The sequence below is a fragment of the Sciurus carolinensis genome, chromosome 4 (genome assembly GCF_902686445.1).
Source record: "Sciurus carolinensis chromosome 4, mSciCar1.2, whole genome shotgun sequence".
In the NCBI taxonomy this organism is placed as follows: Eukaryota; Metazoa; Chordata; class Mammalia; order Rodentia; family Sciuridae; genus Sciurus; species Sciurus carolinensis.
The window spans coordinates 168745460-168767054 of record NC_062216.1 but is presented as its reverse complement, the minus strand read 5'-3'; the positions used below and the strand labels follow the sequence as shown (position 1 = coordinate 168767054).

General features: G+C 39.4%; 1 protein-coding gene across 2 annotated transcripts in view; it reads right to left on the bottom strand.

Moving 5' to 3' along the window:
* Positions 1 to 21595, bottom strand: part of Tnrc6b (trinucleotide repeat containing adaptor 6B) — a 68894-nt gene that overhangs the window by 24305 nt on the left and 22994 nt on the right. For both annotated transcript variants that reach the window (XM_047548376.1, XM_047548375.1), the window contains exons 6-11: positions 20011 to 20186; positions 17159 to 17233; positions 16273 to 16318; positions 14950 to 15086; positions 9741 to 9866; positions 281 to 412 (exon numbers count right to left, since the gene is read on the bottom strand). In XM_047548376.1, the coding sequence (XP_047404332.1) occupies positions 281 to 412; positions 9741 to 9866; positions 14950 to 15086; positions 16273 to 16318; positions 17159 to 17233; positions 20011 to 20186 (692 nt within the window). The remainder of the gene's footprint in view (positions 1 to 280; positions 413 to 9740; positions 9867 to 14949; positions 15087 to 16272; positions 16319 to 17158; positions 17234 to 20010; positions 20187 to 21595) is intronic.

Below are 21595 nucleotides of genomic sequence, written 5' to 3'. Positions count from 1 at the left end.
TGACTTGCTGAGAATATTGAAAGGCTTTGTGTGCTGGACTGCAGGTCACCAAGTCAAAAGCACCAATGAAGAAGTACCATGAAGTTCCTGGCCTACTGCTACTTTTACCTCCAGTTCAGCTGATATAGCAACCTTTATGGAAACTCAGCAGTTTGCATAAAAGTTTGAACTAATGTTCTTCAAACATAAAAAGTGACAAAGATACATGAAGGAAATCAAAGCTAAAAGGAAAAAAAGCAAGTAGCCTTTTTTAGTTATCAGAGGAAAATCTACTACTTACCAACTGAAACTGGGGGATTTGTGGAAGCTGGCTCAGCATGGCAATTTGTTGAGGAGATAACTGGGGCCCCACATTGAAAAGACCTGGATTCAGGCCACTGTTGGGAAACTGCTTGAGCATTGAGGCAGAAACCTAAGCCAAATAAAACAAAAGAGAGGGGGATACCCTTAGAATTTATCAAAATTAAACATTTATTTTTCTGTGAAAACTCTCTTGATGCATCTAAAGCAAACACTGTCAATGTTTTCTTAAAAAATATTTGCAGGAAATATACTAAAGTGTTAATGATAATCTGTGAGCAGTGGGATTTTAAGAGCTTCTTAATTCTCTTAGGATTTTTCAATTTTCTAGAATGAAAATGATGAGTTTTACCATCAGGGAGACATTGACAACAAAAAACCAACAATGATACAGCATTTGTGTAATTGAGGAATTACTTGTGGAAACACGCCTTCAAACAAAATATACCAGACTGCACAGAAGTAAATGCTTAGAATAGAGTCCTTCTATTACACAGATAAGAACAAAATATTAACTTGTAAAGAGACACTAGTGTTTCTACTCATGACTTCTGACACCAAATAGGGAGCTGCAGAGAGCTGATGGAACAAAGCCTGAAGGTCAATGCCCAGTTCCTTCCTTCCTCCTGACTTTCAGGAGTGAGCTGGGCTGGGCCGGGCCGGGCTGCTGGAAGCTCTGGTAACAAGGGGAAAGACTACCTCCCACCTTTGGGCTGCTTGCCTAAGAGCGTCTTAACGTAAGCTGAAGGGAGTTTCCTGCATTTTCATCCAGGGGAGCTGCAGCTTATTTGGACCATGGACAGTAAACCTAACATCTCTTCCGTGAGGGCATGCAGCACAAAGGTTTGGCCCTAGCTTGGGGCAGTGGCAGCTACTCAGGAGATGGAGGCAGAGGATCATTTGAGCCCAGGAAAAGACCTGCCTGGGCAACATAGTGATACCCTCCCTATATAACAACAAAAAACAACCCCCAAACCAAGACTCTCATCTCAAAAGAAAACAACAACAAAAACAAGTATAGTACTACAGGCAGGATACCTGGGCATGAATCCCGGCTGTCATCTCTAAGCTTTATGACACAGCAAGTAACTTATCTGACCTTTCTGAGGCTTTCTTACCTCAGGAGTAACAATAACTTCAGTGGGTTGTTCAAGATTTCAAGTTACTTAGAAATATACTCCATAAATGTTCATATGCCACAGGATGGTTCTTCAAATGTCCAGAGACAATCAATACAGATTCCTTCCATCTTACCTTCAGACTGAACATGATCGGTTCTTTCTCCTGCAGCTACTGCTTGTCAATGCAGACAGCAGAACAGAAAGTCATTTCCAGTGGGTGTCACACCAATCAGACCTGGCTACCCCTAACTATTCTGTCCAGAGTCAGGTTTTCAGTAACAATGCCTAGATCTCAGTTTCTCTGGTGATCGCATCTGAATGCCCAATTCAGATACTAAGTTCAATGTCAATTAAAACCTGCAATGTTTTAAGATGTTCTGCTCCTTGATAAAGAATTTAGTAGGATTTAGTACTTAATCCATACAGCTAGTTGCTGTTGTTTTGGTACTGGACATTGAACCCAGGGGTTCTCTACCACTGAGCTTCATCCCAGCACTTTAAAAAAAAAAATTATTTTAAATTTTTTATATTTTTAGTTGGAGATGAACATAATACCTTTATTTGGTTTATTTAGTTGTATGTGATGCTGGGGATCGAACCAATGCCTCACAAGTGTTAAGCAAACACTCTACCACTGAGCCACAACCCCAGCCTCAATCCCAGTTCTTTTTATTATTTACTTTGGGAAAGGATCTCACCAAGTTGCTAAGGCTGGCCTTGAACTTGCAATCCTCCTACCTTAGTCTCCCAAGTCATTGGTATTATAGGTGTCACTGCACCCAGCAGTTGGATTTTGAAATTTTACTAATTTATTTTTTTTTTAAATATTTCTTAGTTGACAAAGGACCTTTATTTATATGTGGTGTGGAGACTCGAAACTAGGGCCTCACACATGCCAGGCAAGTGCTCTACCACTGAGCTACCACCCCAGGCCACTCATTTATTTTTTGATGTGAGCTTAGAACCTTAGATTTATCTTAATGTACATGGCACACAGTAGATACTTGATAAATACCAGTACAATGTATGAGCCTCTATTATATTTTAATGTTTTCAGAATCACTCCACCAAGTTCTTTTCTACCCTATCATTCCACTTATTCCCAGTCTCTATGCCCCTGCTGGCTCACTGATGGGAATATGGAACTTCACAGAACTAAGGATACTTTTACTAGTATGCCACTAAAAACTTCCTTCCAACCTGAAATTGATTTGTTTGCAAATACTCATTTAGTAATCCACACAACTGTTTTAACATTTAGCCTGTTTCTCCATTTTGTCTAAAACAGAGGGACAGCATGTCAACTGACCTATTGAAGTGGAGAGGTACAACAACCTACTTCATTTTAATGATCCCGTATTCTTACCAATTAGAGAAGGGAACGATTTAGGTTAAAACCTCGGCCAGGTGTATGTGCCTGTGGTCCCAGCTACTCAGGAGGCTGAGGCTGAAGGATATCTTAAGGTCACAAGTTCGAGAACAGCCTGGGCAATGTAGTGGGACCCTGTCTGGGGGGAAAAAAATCCCCCAAATCAAAATCCCAAAACCCAACAACAAACAAAAAAACCCCCAAACTCCCTTGGTAGCAAGCTATGATTACTGGTTACTATCAAAATTGCTCTCAAGTCATCTTTTTGAAGATTCAGTTGAGTCTTGCCTGCAACTGGCACCAAGATCACCAGTTTTTAGCCACTTTCCTTGTTTCTCCCTTTGAAAATTGTTTAAAATTCTCCCCATTCTCCTTGCTTCCTTGTAAAAGAGGGTGTTTCCTTCTGATCTGAGGCTCAATCTTTTTGGTTTAAGCACCCTCTTCTTCTTTTGAGGTTTCAGAGGGTTTTTGGGCAGGCTAGGGATTGAAACCAGGACTTGCACATTCTAGGCAAGTACTCTGTCACTGAGCTGATAAACCCTCATCCCCAAACACTTCTGTTCTTAACAGAGAAGACTCAAGTAATAACAGTATTACTTCTGTGCTTTGTAATCACAGTGGGCATTATACAGTTCGTCCAAGCAAAGATTCCTTTTCTAGTCACTAAACTGCACCAAACCCAATTCTAAAGGTTCTTGGACTCTACCCTTTCTGTAAGCCTCAGCTTGTTTGTTTTAATCCTCCAAAACTTACACATGTTCTTTCTTGTTTTAACCCTTTCTTTTCCATCTTCTGAAAATGTCCCTTTATAAACTATCAAGAAAGTTTTCCCATCTCATCTTTCTTTGGTATCACAATCAGTCACATTCCTCAGTTTCCTATTGCTTTTGGGTCACTGTCTCTGCCACATTTTCAAGAATTTATGCCCATCTTTTCTTTGACACTTTCTAGTGTAGAAACATCTAACCAAGTTCAGGTTTCCTATACTTGGCTCATCAACTAATATATATATATATATATATATATATATATATATATATTTTTTTTTTTTTTTTAAACCAGGACCTCACTCATCTACTTACTCCATTGATTCTTTCACTTTGGAAAAAGCATTCTGGCTTAGAGAACTAGTTCAGGTTTCAAGGTGCTCCCTCTCCATTCTTGAAGAGATGCTGATGATGTCTGATGCCAAGTGTCACCAACCAATTTAAAAATTTGTCTGAAAGGGTGTGATGGTGCACGTTTGTAATCCCAGCAATTTGGGAGGCTAAGGCAAGAGGATCACAAGTACAAAGCCAGTCTTAGCAATTTAGTGAGACCCTAAGCAACTTAGCAAGACCTTGTCTCAAGATAAAAAATATTTTAAAAGAGCTGGGGATGGAACTCAGTAGTTAAGTGTCTCTGGGTTCAATCCCCAGTACCAAAAATAACTAAATACATAAATACATACATACTTGTCTGAATTCCTATTCTGGACTTCTGGCAGATGTAAGCACAACAGGAATATACCACTACTGTGCATCTGGTGTCTGCACCAGTTTTATGGCTGGCATGTGGAACACACCCTCCACAATTATCCCTAAAAACTCTTCTTCACCTCTCCTCTGAATTCACCCAAATGGTAACCAGTATAACTTAAGTCATTGTCTCTGACCTAATAATTCTAATCTCACTGTAATAAGAGTTGTTTTTTTTTCCCTTGACCGGGGAGGTGGGGGAATGACAGACGTGTGAGGTGAGAACAGACATACCATGTGCTATCAAAATCCAAAATCGTATTCCAAACCCATCTTCTGGTCTTATCCTGTTATGCCTCAAATACCCATGAAATTCTACATACCACCTTCTGTGTGAATCTTAGTCACTGATTTGGCAGCTATACTTGGTTGAATAGTGTTTCCCTAATATAAATTCATGTTCACTTGGAAACTTAGTTTGTAACCTTATTTGGAAATAAGGTCTTTATAGATGTAATCAAGTTTAATAAAGGTCATAAGATGAGGGAAATCTGGATTGGCAGGGTGGGTGGAGAAAGTCACATAAAGACAGAGACACCCAGCAGAGAATACCATGTAAATATGGAGGCAGAGATAAGAATGTTTACAAGGTGCCAAGAACTCCCAGAAACTAGGAGAGAGGCACCAGAATAGACTTTCCCACAAGAGTCTCCAGCAGGAAGGAATCAACCCTGGTATCACCTTGATTTCATATGTGAAGCCTCCAAAAGTGTACAAGAACACACTTCTAATGTTTTAAGCCATATAATTTGTAGTAATTTGTTGTGCTGGCCCTAGAAAACAAATATAGTACCTGTACAATTCTCTGAGCCTCTGTAGCCCAGTATGTTCATTACTAGTTTCACGTGGTTAGTGAGCCTGTGAGATGAGAGTCTAAACTAAGACTACTTTAAGTGTAAAATACACATCAGACTTCAAAGACTGGAGGAAAAACAAAACAAGAAAAAGTAAAAATTTCAATAATAATATTAAGCATTGATTACATGTGAAAATGACATTCTGGATATGTGTGTTAAAGAATATGTGATAATATATAATGGGGGTGGGGAGGAGGGGGGCGAGAGAAGAATGGAGGAACTTTAGATTACACAGAGGGAAATGAGAAGGAGGAGGGGGCAGGGGTATGAAAGATGGAGAACTGAGACATCATTACCCTATGTGCATGTATGATTAAACAAATGGTATGAATCCACATCGTGTACAAACATAGAAACAAAAAGATGTAACTCATTCGTGTACAATGAGTCAAATTGCAGTCTGTAAAAATAAAAAAAAATTTAAGTAAGAATATATATTATTAAAGTTAGTTTTGCAGGTTTCTCTTTGTTTATAGATGTGGCTATTCAAAATTTAAAATTTTTAATACACTATTATTTCCAAATTCCTTCTAAGTCCTATGATTTGCAGGCGCTCTCTTCTACTTACTTTGTTTTTCAAATTGTTGGCCTTCAAAATAAATGGCCCTTGTCCAAGTTTTCATTTTTCTTCCCATCAGTTTTAGCAGCTCCATTGAAGAAATCAGCTGGACTCTGATCAGGACACCATCTTTTGCCAAGTATCCCACACACATTTCTTTTACTCAAAATTAACTAAAGAAACCACCATTCAAAGTATGTACCCTAGAGAAATATATTCTAGAAGATAAATCTAAGAATATTCACTGCAGTTATAAGGCATGGTGGCATATACTTGTAATCCCAGCAACTCAGGAGGCTGAGGCAGGAGGATAGCATGTTTGAGGCCAGTCTCAGTAAGTTAGTGAGACTCTGTCTCAAAATAAAAAAGAACTGGGGATGTAGCTCAGTGGTAAAACACTCATGGGTTTAATCCCTAGTATCAGGGGATTGGAGGGGTGGGATTTTCATAGCAGCACTGCTCCTACTAACAAAAACCTATAAACAACCCAAATGTCTACCAACAGTAGTCAGTAGTAGAAAGAATAAATTATAATTATACCCATATATCATGGAAAATGAAACAAACCATAACTAATCAAACAAACACAAGAAAATCTTAGAAATAATGTCAAGTAAAAATAAGGGGGGGAAAAAGAAGACAAAAAAAGGAAAACAAGGAGAGGGCCTATAAATATTATATGATTTCATTACATAAAGTACAAAAAAGGCAAAGGCAAGTTGACACAATGCAATGTTTAATGGTAGTTAGAGAAAGACTAAAGAAGAGCACCCTAACATAGGGTGTTCTTAACATTTAACTAGTATCACACTGACAATTCTGGAGACTACTTACACTCTTGAGAACTTCCTGACTAGCCTTGCTTAACTTCTCCCTTCTATAGATTGCAGATGTGCCGTCCCCCTCCAAAGAATTACGCATGAATTGAGAGAAGCACCACTAAGTTCCTGGCAAATGACTGTTCATACTTGGGATGCAGAGTAATTAAAGTCCAGGTTTGCACATTCCCATTGCAGGGAGTTAATTATTCTAGTTTAAAAGCCCTTCAGTCTCCGGCTGGGCTGGTGAAAGTGAAGCTCTTGCTGCAATCAATATGACATTTAACCAAGCACTGCAGGTGCAAAATGACAGCAATTTGAAGGTAAGACAAAAGCCTGCTAGAATGTTACTTTCTGAATACTTGAGGGACTGGAGGAAAATGACAACAATAGAAACAAGGAGGGCTGGGATATTGGTAACAAATCATTAGTTGGTTGGTTTGTGATACTGGGGACCCAACTCAGGGCCTCACACGCCATAGGCCAGTGCTATACCACTGAACTCATCTTCAGCACTGTAACAAATTTAAAGATGAGTTTGAGTGTCTGCTGTGCATGCTTATATTAAATATTGGCTGCCCCTATAAAGTGGTCAAAATGGATGTAAAATTTGATGAGATTTATCAAAACTTTGAAAAATGTTCATGCACTTTGATCCCAAAACATCATTCTGGGCAAAAAATTCTTACATAAGGATTTCTTTGCAGCATTACTTATAATAACGGAAAATTAGAAACAATTTAATATCCAATATTGGGGGAAGAGCATTAAGTAAATAAAGGTAAATGTACCTGATGAAATAGCATTGATTGATCAACATGGGGGTGTAGCTCAGCGGCAGGGTCTGTGCCTAGGACATGCGTGAAGTCCAAGAAAATCCCTATGAGGTGGCACACCTCTGTAATCCAGCAACTTGGGAGACAGGGGCAGGAGGATTATAAATTCAAGGTCATCCTGGGCAATTTAACAAGGCTCTGTCTCCAAACAAAAATAAAAAGGACTAGGAACATAGCTTGTGGTAGAACAATTGCCTAGCCATGTGTGAGGCCCGGGGTTCAATCCCCAGCATTACAGGAGAGGGAGAGGGAAAGGGGACACCAGTTTTTCATTTATTTTTTTTGTGGTGCTGGGCATTGAACCCAGGGCCTTACTTATGCTAGGCAAGTGTTTTACCACTAAGCTCCATCACCAGCGAAAGCCCAGTGTGACAGACTGGAGAAAGCAAGAAAGGAAAGAAGCAAGGTGGCAGGCAGGAGGCCCTTGCAATAATCTAGGAGAGGAATGGTGGTGGCCTCACCAGGGGCCATATTAGTGTAGGAGATAAGAAACGGTTAGAATCTGGATAAAGTTCTTAAGGGGGGATCTGCAATGGACTAAATATGACCCCCTGGCATGACTGGCTCTCAGGTCTTTACCCTGATTGCTTGCAGAATAGCTGTCCATTTATGTAGAAGCTGAGGAAATTTCTGAATGGTATCTAGGGTAGGATCAGAAGTTCTGTTTGGATGTGGTAATGTGAGGTACTGGTAAGGCAGCCTACTGGTAATACCAAGCAGTCCCTGGAGTTGAGAAAAAAGAGGTGGGCTGTAGACACAATTTTGGTACTCAGTACTTCTAGTGACTCCACTGTGTAACATCACCTAGTGATGGCTGTAGATGGTAAGCAGAAGAGGTTGGAGAACTGAGAATCAGGACATTATGATACTTAAATATGAGAAGAGTGAGAAGGAACTTATAAAGATAGAGAAGGAAATATAGATATAGGGCCAATACAGAACATGCCCATGTTATAACATCTGAAAAACCCTCCTCAACACTATATTATCTATAACAGCAGTAGTCAAAATTTCGGGTGCACATAAAAATCACCTGGAGGTGACCAGGCCTCAAAGTCCAAGATTCTGCCTCAGAAGATTGGGGGAAACTTCTAAGTAGCAGCCCAGATGTGAATATAAACAGGCTGACAATAAACAAGGGTTGGCCCATGGGATAAGGACCAAATGCCTGAGCAAGGCAAACTAAATTTTGCCAAATTTGGTCCCAAATTCTCCATCTAGTTTCTTCTTAATTCATTGTAGACAGCATGCGTGAATATACATATGCTTCAACCAGGTCAAACTAATTATTCAAACTAACTGCATTTTCCCAAACATGCCACATTCTTCTGAATATTACTGCCCTTTGTACAGGGCTTGTTGCCTGGAAGGCCTCTTTAATCTCGCTGTACCCAGTAAACTGACTCATTCTTCAAGATTCAGTTTAAATGTCAGTGGTAATGTGAAGTCTCACCAGAGTCCCTAAATACTGTCAAACATTTCTATATGACATTTATCATTCAGACTATCTGTCAGCATTTCTATCAGAAGATTATATGGGAGACTGGCACAAATCCTTTACCTACATTCCCCCTTTCCCCCAAAACAATCTGCACAGCTCTCATGAAGAAACAGACCTAAAGACCTCCTATGGTAACCAAATTGACTATATCCTACACAGAGCTGCTCAATGAGTAAGAATTTAGCCCAGGAGTCTCTGCCTCTTCCCCAGAGCATCTACTTAGATTTTTGGCATATGGCTCCTCCAAATTCCTAAGAAAAACTCAGCAATCTGACAATGCTTCTGTTTATCAAATTCTTGAAGGCAACCAACTTCTTTTTTTTTTTTTTTGGTGGTGCTGGGGATTGAACCCAGCGACTTGTGCTTACAATGCAAGCACTCTGCCGACTCAGCTATCTCCCCAGCCCAGCAACCAACTTCTGAATGTTGTTACATCTGAACTTATAAAGTAGTTTTAACTACATGTAATTTCATTAGAAAATTAGAAGATTCAAAAGGAATACTTCTCATGCAAAAACATCTACTTTGGGGCTGGGGTTGTGACTCAGTGGTAGAGCACTTGCCTAGTATGTGTGAGGCACTGGGTTCAATTCTCAGCACCACATATAAATAAATGAATAAAATAAAAGTCTATCAACATTTAAAAATATTTAAAAAACAAAACAAAACAAAACAAAATCTACTTTGTTTATATGCATGATGCTATAAAAAGGTTTGATATTTTATCCCCAAAATCCTGAACCCAGCCTGTGGATTTTTCCAATTTTTGACTAGCAACTATTATTCCTTTCATGCCCACAAACCAGTTTGTTAATAACCCTGAACAGTTTTTGATTCTGAATTATGAAACAAAGTTGCTTACCTGGGGGGAGATAAACTGGGGAGGCACTTGCGCCCGGAGACTAGGAGAAGAACTTAGCGGCTGCACTGGTGTGTGCAGACCTCTCGATTGTGCTGTGCTGTTTCCAAACAAACCGTGATTGCCACCCTGTAGACAGAACAGCACCAGTAAGGTTTTTTTGTTAATATAAGAAAATGCAAGTAAGAAGCAGTTCTGGCTTCTACCTCCCAAAAGAATCATGATCTGTGACCCATGGACTCACACTCATCGTGGAGTGCTAGGCTACATTACTCAAAGCAAGTCATGGGCAAACCATTCACTGTCTGTGCAGGGTGAGATAACACAAACTGAAGGGCCTAATTCAGCCAAGAGTTGGAAGCAGCACTACATTCTTTTCTTTTATTGAAAGGTATAAGCAATATAAGATTAAATTACTCTCTTTTTAAAGAGTGAGTTTACCAAATTTATTCTCAAACTTTATAATCTGAGATCCATCTTAAAAGACACCTGAATAGGAAAACACGCTTATTAGTACTTATTAGTTGTAAAATCACACTATGATTCCACTTCACTGCATTGTTGAACCACTTAATTGCTGCCATGCATGTAAGCTGAGTACCACAGGGACCTGCTCCAGCTCCAAAGTCCCTTCCCTGTCCTGGATCTGCTTCACCCCTTCTTTGCTAGATGAGGAAACGTTAAGCACACAGTGAGATCAAAAGGGATACAAAGCAAACATTACTCACCTGTAACTTCTCTTTCAAATGTATAAATCTCTCTAGTTAAAAATAAGCTCAGTTCCCTGGTTTCTGGAAGACACCTTCCCAAGCATATCTCCATTATTTCAATGACAGCTATAGAAAGCTGGGCTCTGCCTTTCTAATTTGTTTCTAGCCAAGAAAAGTCCTTCAGCAAAGAAACAGTGTTTGATAACTTGACACTATTCCTCTGCCTGAGGTTCTTCTCTACCCCATCTTTGCTTGTCCTCCTCAAGGTCCAGCTTAGAAGGTCATCCTTGTCAAGGATACCTTTCCCAAGACCTTCCTCATTCCACATGCAAAGAAACTGAGCTCACCTCTAGAGTAACAAAACACTGACTCTTTTATGACGCCATTCGACAAACTGTGTTAATAGTTATTTTCCATTCTGCCTTTCTACTACCAACTTAATCCTTCCCTGTTTGCAATCCCAGAACTCAAGAAAGCCCTGGTCTGTAGGTTGCATACATCATTTGCAAAAATCCATGACTCACTGATTTATCCACTTGAAAATATCCTACTGAACATCTTCAGCAAAGAAAGCTGCACAGCTGCTTACACAGCGTATACTGAGTGTATAAACTCTGAACTAAAGTCCCCACCTTCAGCTTATCACAGGGATAAGGCAATTTTAAAGAATTTTGTAATGATATCATTAAGTTCTAGAACACTAAAGATACTTTGATGGCTTAATGATTCAAAAGCAGATTAAGGGACTGCTACAGGTAAATTAATGAACTTAAAAAGCACTGAAAATGAGAATGATTATAAACAAAGTAGAAATGGCAATTAAAATCTGTGTATCTCATTAAAAAAAAAAATCAAAGATCTGCCATGAATTTTGTTTTCCAAAAATTCTAGCAACTCTAATATTTCCACTCCCACTTATTCACCAAGTTGTCACTTTAGGTTTTACATATTGGCTTTAACTTTTCTCAGATCATGACTGTTGACAGTCTGGTTACCAATCATCCCCAAGAATACAGGAGATATCTATTTCACCAAGAATAGTCTGCTATGATCATTCTCATATTTTACTATCAAAGTAATGACCTTGCTACTAAACATCATTTATTCATGATTAATTCTTGGATAGTAGCTGTAGTCCTTGCCAAAATTCACGTTTTGACAAAAATGAAACTACTTTGTCATGTTTTTTGGTGGTGGTGGTGCTGGTGGTTTTGCCAGGGTGAAGGCATGTGCTAGGGATTGGACCTGGGGCTTTATGCATGCATTCTACCATTGAGCTACATACCCTTAGCCCCTGAGAGTGATCTGTTAGACAGGGTCTTGCTGTGCAGTGGAGGGTAGTCTTACACTTCTGTGCTCAGGCAATACTGCCACCTGAGAGTCCCAACTAGCTGGGTCTATAGGCATTTGCTACTCTACCTGGCTTAGGATCAGTTTAAATTTCAACCTTCCTTTTGATAAGTATGAAAAAGAATCTGTATTTTTAAGTTTTTAAAGAACAAAGTCCTACTTTCCTTTTTTCAGTAGACAAGAGTCTACCCTTACCACCAAAGTTCAAGGATCTCTAAAGCTATACATAAAATTTTGATGTATCTGAAATGGAAAATAGTAGTTGATCAAAAAGGCCTTCCCTCTATCTTAATAAGGAGACTTGGCACCACAGTGCTCATTTTCTTGGCTCAGATTTGCTGTTGTACACAGTGATATATTAGGGAAATCACATTTATCTGGACTTTTAAAAAATTAAATTTAGAAATGAAGACAACAATACTCGAAGCTTGTATGTATGCCAACACTGGTTTATCTAGCCATCACTAAAGTTTGACTGCTGTATGTGAGGCTTCAAAGACGAACTGAGTCCTTATAGTTATTAGTAGTATTTGCTTTAACACCATGTTCAACACAGAAAAGTCTATTAATTTAAAACAAAATTAGCAATTTGAAGTCTTCTGTGATTTTGGAAAATAAAAACCTTGAATTTTACTTTTAGTTATGAGGCATATTCAATAAACTCTGTATGAGGATAGCCTAAGAAGACCTGGAGCAAAGGGGCTGCTCCAGGTTCAGCGAAACTGCTCTATGCACAGAACGTGTGTACCAACCTGGGCCACAATGAACTTTGTAGCAATCCACAAATGACAAAAAGGAAAAGGAATGAATGGCCTTTTCTTAAAGCCCAATGCCAGACTAGTTTGGGTGGTCTATTATGCTCAAGGTTATGGACTGATAATTATGCGATCTTGGAACCACATTTATTGTCAGCATTAATTCAGTATTACAAATATTATATATTTTCTACATATCAACTCAAAATATGGGAGTATTATACATCCATGTCTATGAAACACAAAAATAGTGAAATATAAGGGAAGAAAACAAAAATTTACCTATGATTCCCAATCCAGAGATAACCAATCTGAACACATGGCCACGGTATAATTCTCATTTTAAAATGCAGCAGGGCAGCAACTGGATATAAGCTCCTAGGAGCACTCTGACTATGGTGTAAGAGGAACTGCTTTACGTCAGCCTTTAACATATACGTATACGTGATAGTCACACAGAATACAACTAATAATTACACCCTGTAATCAATGTCCTCTCATGACACCCTGGATTTAAAGAGACAGTGGGAGGTCCCAGAGGGATAGCTAGTGAAATCACTGCTGGCATTATTACTGCAAAGGCACTGTGGCTCCAAATCCCTGGCTTCCTCCACAAAGGCTACAATAGACCATGGAGTGACAAGAGTCCTTCTGTGTCCCCTCAGGCCTGTGAGAGCCAGGAGGCAGCAGGTGACCAGTCCTTCCCTGAAGGACTGCCAGGTGTAATCCTAGCAAGGGGTTGCTTTAGGTCCAGAGAAGCGACCCTGTATGAGCAGTAGCTTTTCTTTTGGGTAATTACCGTATTTTAAACTTGAAGACATGAGATTTTAAGATGCTATAGCTTTTAAATACTTAATCTTACTAGTTTTGCTATTTTTTGATTAGCAGGCATATTAAATCTAATGCTAAAAATAGCAAACATATTGCTAAATTAGATCATATATAAATACTTACAGTGGCCTCATTAACATTTTCCTGTCAGGTATTAGTTAACTTACTAATGTGAATTCATGACCAAAAATGAGAAGACAAATTAAAAAAAGGTTTAAATTAAAATCTATGTTGAGAAACATGGAGAAAGATGGGTTCTATGGGCTGTAAGATCTAAAACCTACACTTAGTATCATTCTGTGCATTCAGTAATCAACAAATTTCCCAGAGACAGACAAATGATGCAATAAACTGCAGACCAGGGCCAAGGCGAGGCCATAGCCAAGCAATTACAAATTTGAGAGGCCTCCTTACTTGTCTAGCAGCGAAGTTTTGGGGGTTGAGCCCTGTGCCGATTGCTCCAAGGCTGACGTTGGGTAGTGTGGAACCAGAGGGAGACAGCTTGTAGCTGGGAGAAGGGGAGAAGGGAGAGCAGGGAGCCTCATCCCCAAGGCACCCATCTTGATTGGAGAAAGGCAAAGTCAGCTGAAAGGTAGTAGGAGTTAGCCAATCACAATGAGTGTTGGTTAGTGAAGCAACAGAATGCAAGAAGGGAAAGAGAGAGACACTAGGAATAAACAAAGTGAGAGCGTATTAGCAATAATCCAGGAGGGAATTTGGATCTGATCATCATCATCATATTCTGCCCAACAGATACCATCTGTCATCTTCTTTGATAGAGTTTTATTTTCACATTCTGACCACTGCACTAGATAAATGTTGCCAGACACTTTCTTTTTCTGCATCTAATATTGATTACACTGTGTGGTTCCTGAAACAGAAGCTAGGGCAATCTTCTTAGAAGTATTTTGCTGCCTGAACCAGCATTAGTGATGTCAAATGTGCCAGATCTAAACATTTTGGTCTTAACTGCTTTATGAAGACCAGGAGCACTGCAAATTGATATTTTTGAAACAAGGAATATTTTCCATTAGAAATGTCAAAAATTACAAAAAAAAAATGGCATAAATTATTTGTCTCTGTCAGGTAGTTGAGAATTTGAAAAGCATACCACTGTAACTAAATACAAACCACTAGGAAAGTGGGAAGGATAAAGAGTTCTTTCAAAACTGAAGGCAAGGCCTTGGGAAATACAAGTGTTTGCACAAAACCCAAAAGGCATTTTGTAGCTGCACAGCAGAAGGGGGGAAAATAATTCGGAATAAATTTCTCTCCAAATTTCTTCTTACATGCTTTGAGTGTGCATTATCCATCAAACTTCATGAATATTTCAAAACCTAGACCTTGGTCACAACACTCGCATGCTAAAGACAGAAGGTTCTAGCTCTTGCCCAATCACCTGTTGACATCCACTGTTCTCATGTCACCACTTCAATGCAGGTGATGTTTTGTGTTTGGCTCATCGAGTTCAGTAATTCTATGCTTCCTCTAGAATCAGCTGTCAAAATTTGACAATGGGAACGAAAGCAGTTCTCTTGAATTATTTTCTTAAAGAATTCAACTCACCTTCTCAAAATAAGGCCCACTATCTGTGGTTCCCATGTCTTTGGAATTAGGTGGACGGAACCCAGATCGATCCTTCCTCATGATATCATTAAAATCCCCGAGATTCATTGCTCGCTTGTCCACGTCAAATTTCTTATCTGAAAGGACATAAACAGAGTGAAAATTTCAAGAACCAAGAGTGACCCTGCCCACCCTGCTCTCTAGGGTGCTGGTTATAAGCTTTTTCTGCTCTTTGGAGAGAAGGTCAGGAGAGATCTCACTGGTATAAGCTGCTGGGTTTTGTCCCTGGGACACATGTGGATTCTTTATTAGAGTCAACACAAGACATGTATCTGCTGCAAGTTGTCTTCCATGGAAGACAGAGAGAGCCTTAGGGCTAATCTGATACACATCTGGCTGAGAAAATATTTAGACAGTGATTAATGTGTTTGATAAATACAACTTGCTCATAAATTTGTATTTCTCAGTGAGAGAAGTTGTCTGTTTTTGCTGTTTTTGTTATTTTAGCATCTGCTAGATAAATGCTGGGGTCGTGAAACACAGGTATGGGGGAGGAAGATCAGAGACCCAGTTGTTGCCTTGAAATTTAAAGTTTGAGAGCTGCACACAGCTAAAAGCATTCATATGACTTAAACAATGCAATCTCCTAGATGGACCTATCACTCCCATTTTCCTCTCATAGCTCTATAAATGTTATTATATGCTGCCATGATCAGAGCCCCATGAAGTTTACAGAGCAGACTGCATACTTCCCTTACTACCCAAGATTGTTTTCTTTTCATCTTAATTTTTTTTTTTTTTTTAAGTTCCACAGGGTGAGCAACAGCATTACAAAGAAAATCCCACAGACTAGGGCTGACACTACAGTCTCTTTGACTGCAATGGAAGAGTCTTGTCAGTAATGAAAACAGCAACCTGAGGGCCGAGTCCAGCGGCATCACAGACGTCAGGATGTCATTATCTCTCTTGAAAAAACTGGAAGATGTGGCACAACACAGCCTGCGGTCCTCTACAACGCCAATGCTTGAAGTGAAGAGCAAGGCTGATTCTTTAGGTGGGACACTCCCTCTCCATACTTAACCAGTGCCTGCCATGTCCTACTTTCCTACAGTGGGTACACATCACTTCTTTACATTCCTTCCTGGCTCTTGCAATCTTTTGAGTTTTCAAGCTCTACCTAGTGTCTTAAATGGACCTTATACAGAGTAAGCACTTAATTAATGTCCACTGAATCGCACCATCTCAAGTTAACACAGGGCAGAAGATCCCAACAGCACATCATTAACACCAGTACATTCCAATCCTAACTGGAGTGATACACACCTACAGACAAATCCATTTTGCTGCTTGGATTATCTTCAGTTTGACTCTGAAAATTCAAATAAAAAAACAGATGAGAGAAAATTAAGGGTATACAATGTTTGAATCAGAGAAGAAGTGGCATTATTCATGTGAAAGCCACCTCTTACCTCTGGCACTACATAAGATCTTCTGAAATGAACTTTATGCTGGAATGAAGACCTTAACATTTTTAACACACTAACTAGTTTGATTGCTGCTGGTGCCTATAATTCATAAAATTAAATTTTCACCTATGATCAGTGTCATACACCTATTGACAGAGAAACGGCCAGACAGTTGTGTGGAGAAATAAACCCCTATCCTCAAGCTCCAGTCAGTCCAGGATCAAATTCCACGAGTGGCAGCCAAACCATGACGACTTCTTCTTGTGACCTGTCAAGTCACCAAGTCTTGAAAGACGCAGCCAAGTCATCTGCCTGTTGGCAACAGGTCAGGGTGTCCCCACAATGTTTTCAAGAAATAAGGAATTAGAAATCCACAAGAATTCCCTACATAATTAATCCCTATGGTTTTCCTATTTTGTTGTTCTCTTTTAAAAGTTATAATATGAAAACTGACACAGCAGTGTTAAGAAAAACTGTATGAATTTAAGTGTTTGCTGTTTTATTCTCTAAGGAAAGGAAAAGGACACAAAGACAACAAATTGAAACACTCATCTTTAAATGCTGTAGTATATCATTAAGAATAAAAGAACAGAAAGCAAATATTATGTAATTCAAAAGATCAAGAACACCGCTTAATTAGTTTCTAAATTTGTATTATTACATGACAACCTGGCAGTGGACTTAAAATTCATATTGACCTAAAATTTGGGATACACTATACATATGAGAAAAATAAAACTTACCAGCAATCCCATATTTGAAAACTGTTTGGCAAGAGGATTCATCCATGAATCATTGTTTCCTCCTTTTAGTGAGCACTACAGAAATGAAATATGTAACCTCAGAACCGCATAATGCATCTCCTCCTACTGAGTTGCAAAAGTGCACACTGAAAACTTCGAACCAAGAGTTTAACTTTGTGAACCTTATTTCTCTAAGTTACTTTGGCATTTTAATGTTAGTTGTAATGATTAAAATAACAATTAAATAAACTCTAGTTCTGCTTTCATTCTTTCTTTACTCATCACCCCAAACTAGAAGTAACTAGAAAGACATATGGTGCTTTTTACTTTTTAAATGGAAAGTCATCACTATGGGTTTTGTAAAATGTAATTTCTGGGTGCTACTACTTCCACTTTCAGTGGGCTGCTCTTCTTGTGACACAAGCTAGTTTGTATTAGGAGAAAAGAAAGAGTTGATGTGGGTGCATGTTATTTGGAAGGAGTCTACTTAACCGAACATTATTCTCTGTGTGATTGCAATGAGAACTCAACAGCGTAGTACCTCATCTGTTTCACAGCACAAAGAGGACTGGTAGAAGATACTATCACCTATCTTCTGGGCAAAGGAAGGCAAAGTGGAATTTGTTTTTTAATGGGATAAGGCAGACTCCCCTGAACAAGGCACCAGTCATCAGCTCACTTCTACTTCTGTGAAGAAGGTAGGTGGGACTAGGATGGGAACTTGGTAGAATAGGGTAGGATGGGGTCATGTTATGGTTTGCATCTAACACTGTTTCCCCTTATAAAGTTCATGTGTTAGGCCAAGGCAGCAATATTCAAAGGTAAAAAGATTGGATTATGAGAGCTGTAACCTCATTAGTGTGGACTAATCCATTTGATGAAGTAATAATTTGAATGGACTACTGGCTGGTATCTGAGACAAGTGGGTATGGCTAGAGGAGGTTAAGTCATTGGAGGTGTGCCCTTGGAAGTTGTATCTTGTCACTGTCTCTTCCCCACATGTCCCCCACTTCCTGGTTGCCATGAGCTGGGCAGCTTTCTACCACCACACCCTTCCAACCATAATGTTCTGCCTCACCTCAGGCCCAGGAAAGGAGTTGGTTGACCATAGACAGAGACCCTGAAACTGTGAGCCAAAATAAACTTTCCCTCCATTAAGTTGTTCTTATCATGTATTTTGATCAAAGTGACAAAAATTGACTAACACAGGCCTTATACACTTGTGCATTCTTTAGGTAAAAATTATGTGTTCTGATATTTATTTTATTATTATCATATTTATTTTATTATTTTTTAAAGTGATAAGGTACTTATGTTTAGTTACAGATTTTGAGGTCGAAAAGTCCTCCCTGGAAGGAAAAGGGGAAGTTGTTTCTTAACAGGTACAGGGTTTTAGTTTTCTAAGATGAAAACGATTCTGTTTTGATGGTAGCTTAATAGCATAAATATAATTAAAGGTCTCAACTGTACACTTAAAATGGCTATGATGGTAAATGTCATGTGTATTCTACCACAATATTTTGAAAAAGGTCCTCAGAATGAAAGTCTCAGAATCACTGGCACAGGAGCTGAAGTACCCAACTTCCAATTAACTCAATTAAATAAATCTTGGTTGTCATATGAGTAGGGGATTCATTAGTACCTGCACTCAGTCAAGATGGACTCTCTGTTAATTTGTAAATGACCAAAATGCTGCCAAAAGCAGACTAGAGATCATAAGGTATAAAGATGCTGAAAAGTTTACTGAATAATTCCTTTTGTGATGGGAGTAAGGAAATCAAAGTCCTTAGAAAAAGGGAAAACTTATAAAGAATTGCTTAAACAAAATGTCTCCTAGAGAAACAAACTGTCTTATGCTTCAGAAGAAACTTAGGGTATTTAACTAAATCAGTATCTCATAGGCAAAGGGGAGAAAGGCCATCAGAAGGCCTTCTAAGACAGCATCAGGTGTTTGAAACCTGGAAGAATATTAGCTGTGAAGTGTTTCATAGGACAACAGTTCTTGCAGGTTGAAATTCAGTATATGCTTATTTCTATCATTTTGTGTGTGTGTAGAATAAAAAAAAAAAAAAAAGAAAAAAAAAAGGAGAGCTTTACTGCCAAGGCAATGGTTCAGGTGAAAAGACTATTGTTCTAGATTAAAAACCAAAGCCCTGGAGCTGGGGATGCAACTGAATGGGAAGAGTGCTTGCCCAGCATGCACAGGGCCCTAGGCTCCAAACCAGCACTGCAAACAAACACAACAACTCATTAAATTATGCAAATTCAAGGAGAAATTAACTTGTTATAAGATATGGAAAGTGAAAAGTTTGGAACTCAATTTGGAACACGATGTAGAGAAATCACCTAGATGCTACATAACAAGGGCATACAATGGTACTTTGTTTTGTTGGGAGGAAGGTTCTGGGCTTTGGGCTTTCACTAATCAGGTCAAACTGCAATAAGACTGCCTGGTGAAGCCAATACAATCTTCCTTTAGTTTCTCTTGTACATCTCCAGGGGGTTTTACCTAAGAACTTCTTTGGGTTTCTAATATAAATGCATAAAGCATTTTTAAAGCATGCTTGGAGAGTTTCCAATGAACTGTTGTAATGTGGAAGCAAAAACCGAAAGATGACCTTGCATCTTAGAAAACTTCTTTGTACCCACAGCAATAGTTCTGTAGTGCAATGTTTCAAGGTTATAGGGAAGGAGAACAGGGATAAAAGGGAAGCAGTTACTGGTTCATAAGGAAATATTTCCCCTTACTTAAGATCTCTGAAGCTCTGGCTCCCACATCCCTTCCACTAACACATTCTCAGTTCTGCCTTCTAAGAATGAGTAAGCAAGTGCAAGCATTTCTGGAGGACTACCTTCATTTGTTTCTTTCCTCCTTGTCCCCAGCTTGCCGAGTTGTGGGAGGAAGCACTTCCCTGAGAGCCGGTGGTGTTCCAGACTCCTCCATCATCCTCCTCTTCCCAGCTGGGATGCCGAGTTCCTGTGACTGGCCCATCACTCTCCCCCCAGCCATCTTGCATAGATTTGGAATCTTTAAGGAAAAAAATGAATTAAGTGTTTGCAATAAGTACATCTTTGTGATATGATCTATTCCTGGAGCACTAGGAAGGCAAATATTCATATATTTTTTTTTTTTTTTTTTTTTTTGCGGTGCTGGGGGCAAATACTCATATTTTAGAGCAGGAAATGAACCACACAATTGAGATTTTCTGACCTCTGGTTCAATACTTTTCCCCCTGCACCAAGTTGACAGGAATTCCAACACTGAAAAGAGCCTATCAGTCAGGTGCAGTGGTGCATGCCTGTAATCCCGGTGGCTTGGGATACTGAGGAAGGAGGATCACGAGTTCAAAGCCAGCCTCAGCAACTTTGTGAGGCCCTAAGCAATTCAGTGAGAACCTTCTCTAAATAAAACACAAAATAGGGCTGCGGATGTGGCTCAGTGGTAAGTGCCCGAGTTCAATGCCTGGCACTCCCCTCAGAAAAAAGAATAACGTATCACAATTACAAGAATTTTCACAAGAATCTTAATGAGCAAGGTTTATCTTAGGCCTAGTTTTACCCTCCTAAATGTACATTATGTGCTTTGTATACAACAGACATTAGAAACAGGTACATCTTATTTGGAATGATGTAGATAAGAATATGAAAAAGAACAAAGAATTCATAAAGACCTGGAATACAAAAATTATGGTGAAAAAAATTCACTAGACTGTATTAGCAGTGGTTTTGAAAAGACAGGAGATGGTGTAGTGGCACATGTCTGCAATCCCAGTGACTCCAGAGGCCAAGGCAGGAGGATCCCAAGTTTGAGGCCAGCCTCAACAACTTACTGAGGGCTGGGTAGTGGTAAAGTTCAATCCCCAATGACCCCCTACCCAAAAAAAGAGGTATAAAATGTGGAATGTGGAGGACAGAAGGGAAGGGGAGAAAGATAACAGGAAAATCAAAGAAGAAGGCTGTAATGTTCAAAAAGACACAAGGCATCAGTATTCAGACTATTCTATTAACATCTACACACTTTGTGTGTGTCTGTCATTGCTGGGGATCAAACCTAGGGTCTCACACATTCTAGGCAAGTGACATCCCCTTTAACCAAGATCTTTAACTTGACGATTAAGATAAATCCTTAATTTCCCTCCAAAAATATGGTATGGAATTAGCCTATTTAGAAACTTCATGAACATCTTTCTTTTGTGGACTTAGCTTCATGTGAAGCACAGAGCAAAAAGTGGCTCTTTCAGGACCTTTTTGAATGACTACTGCCATCCTCTGGGGCCAGGCCCATGACAGTCACACAATCGATTTCTTCTGTGGCATTTCATGCTCCCAGGAGGTCCAGGTAAAGGAAAGGGTCTTCCTTGTCGAGGTAGCAAGAGGCAGGGCTGGGATGCTATCCTCCCTGCTGCCAGGGTGTTATCCAGTGATAACCAGAACTGT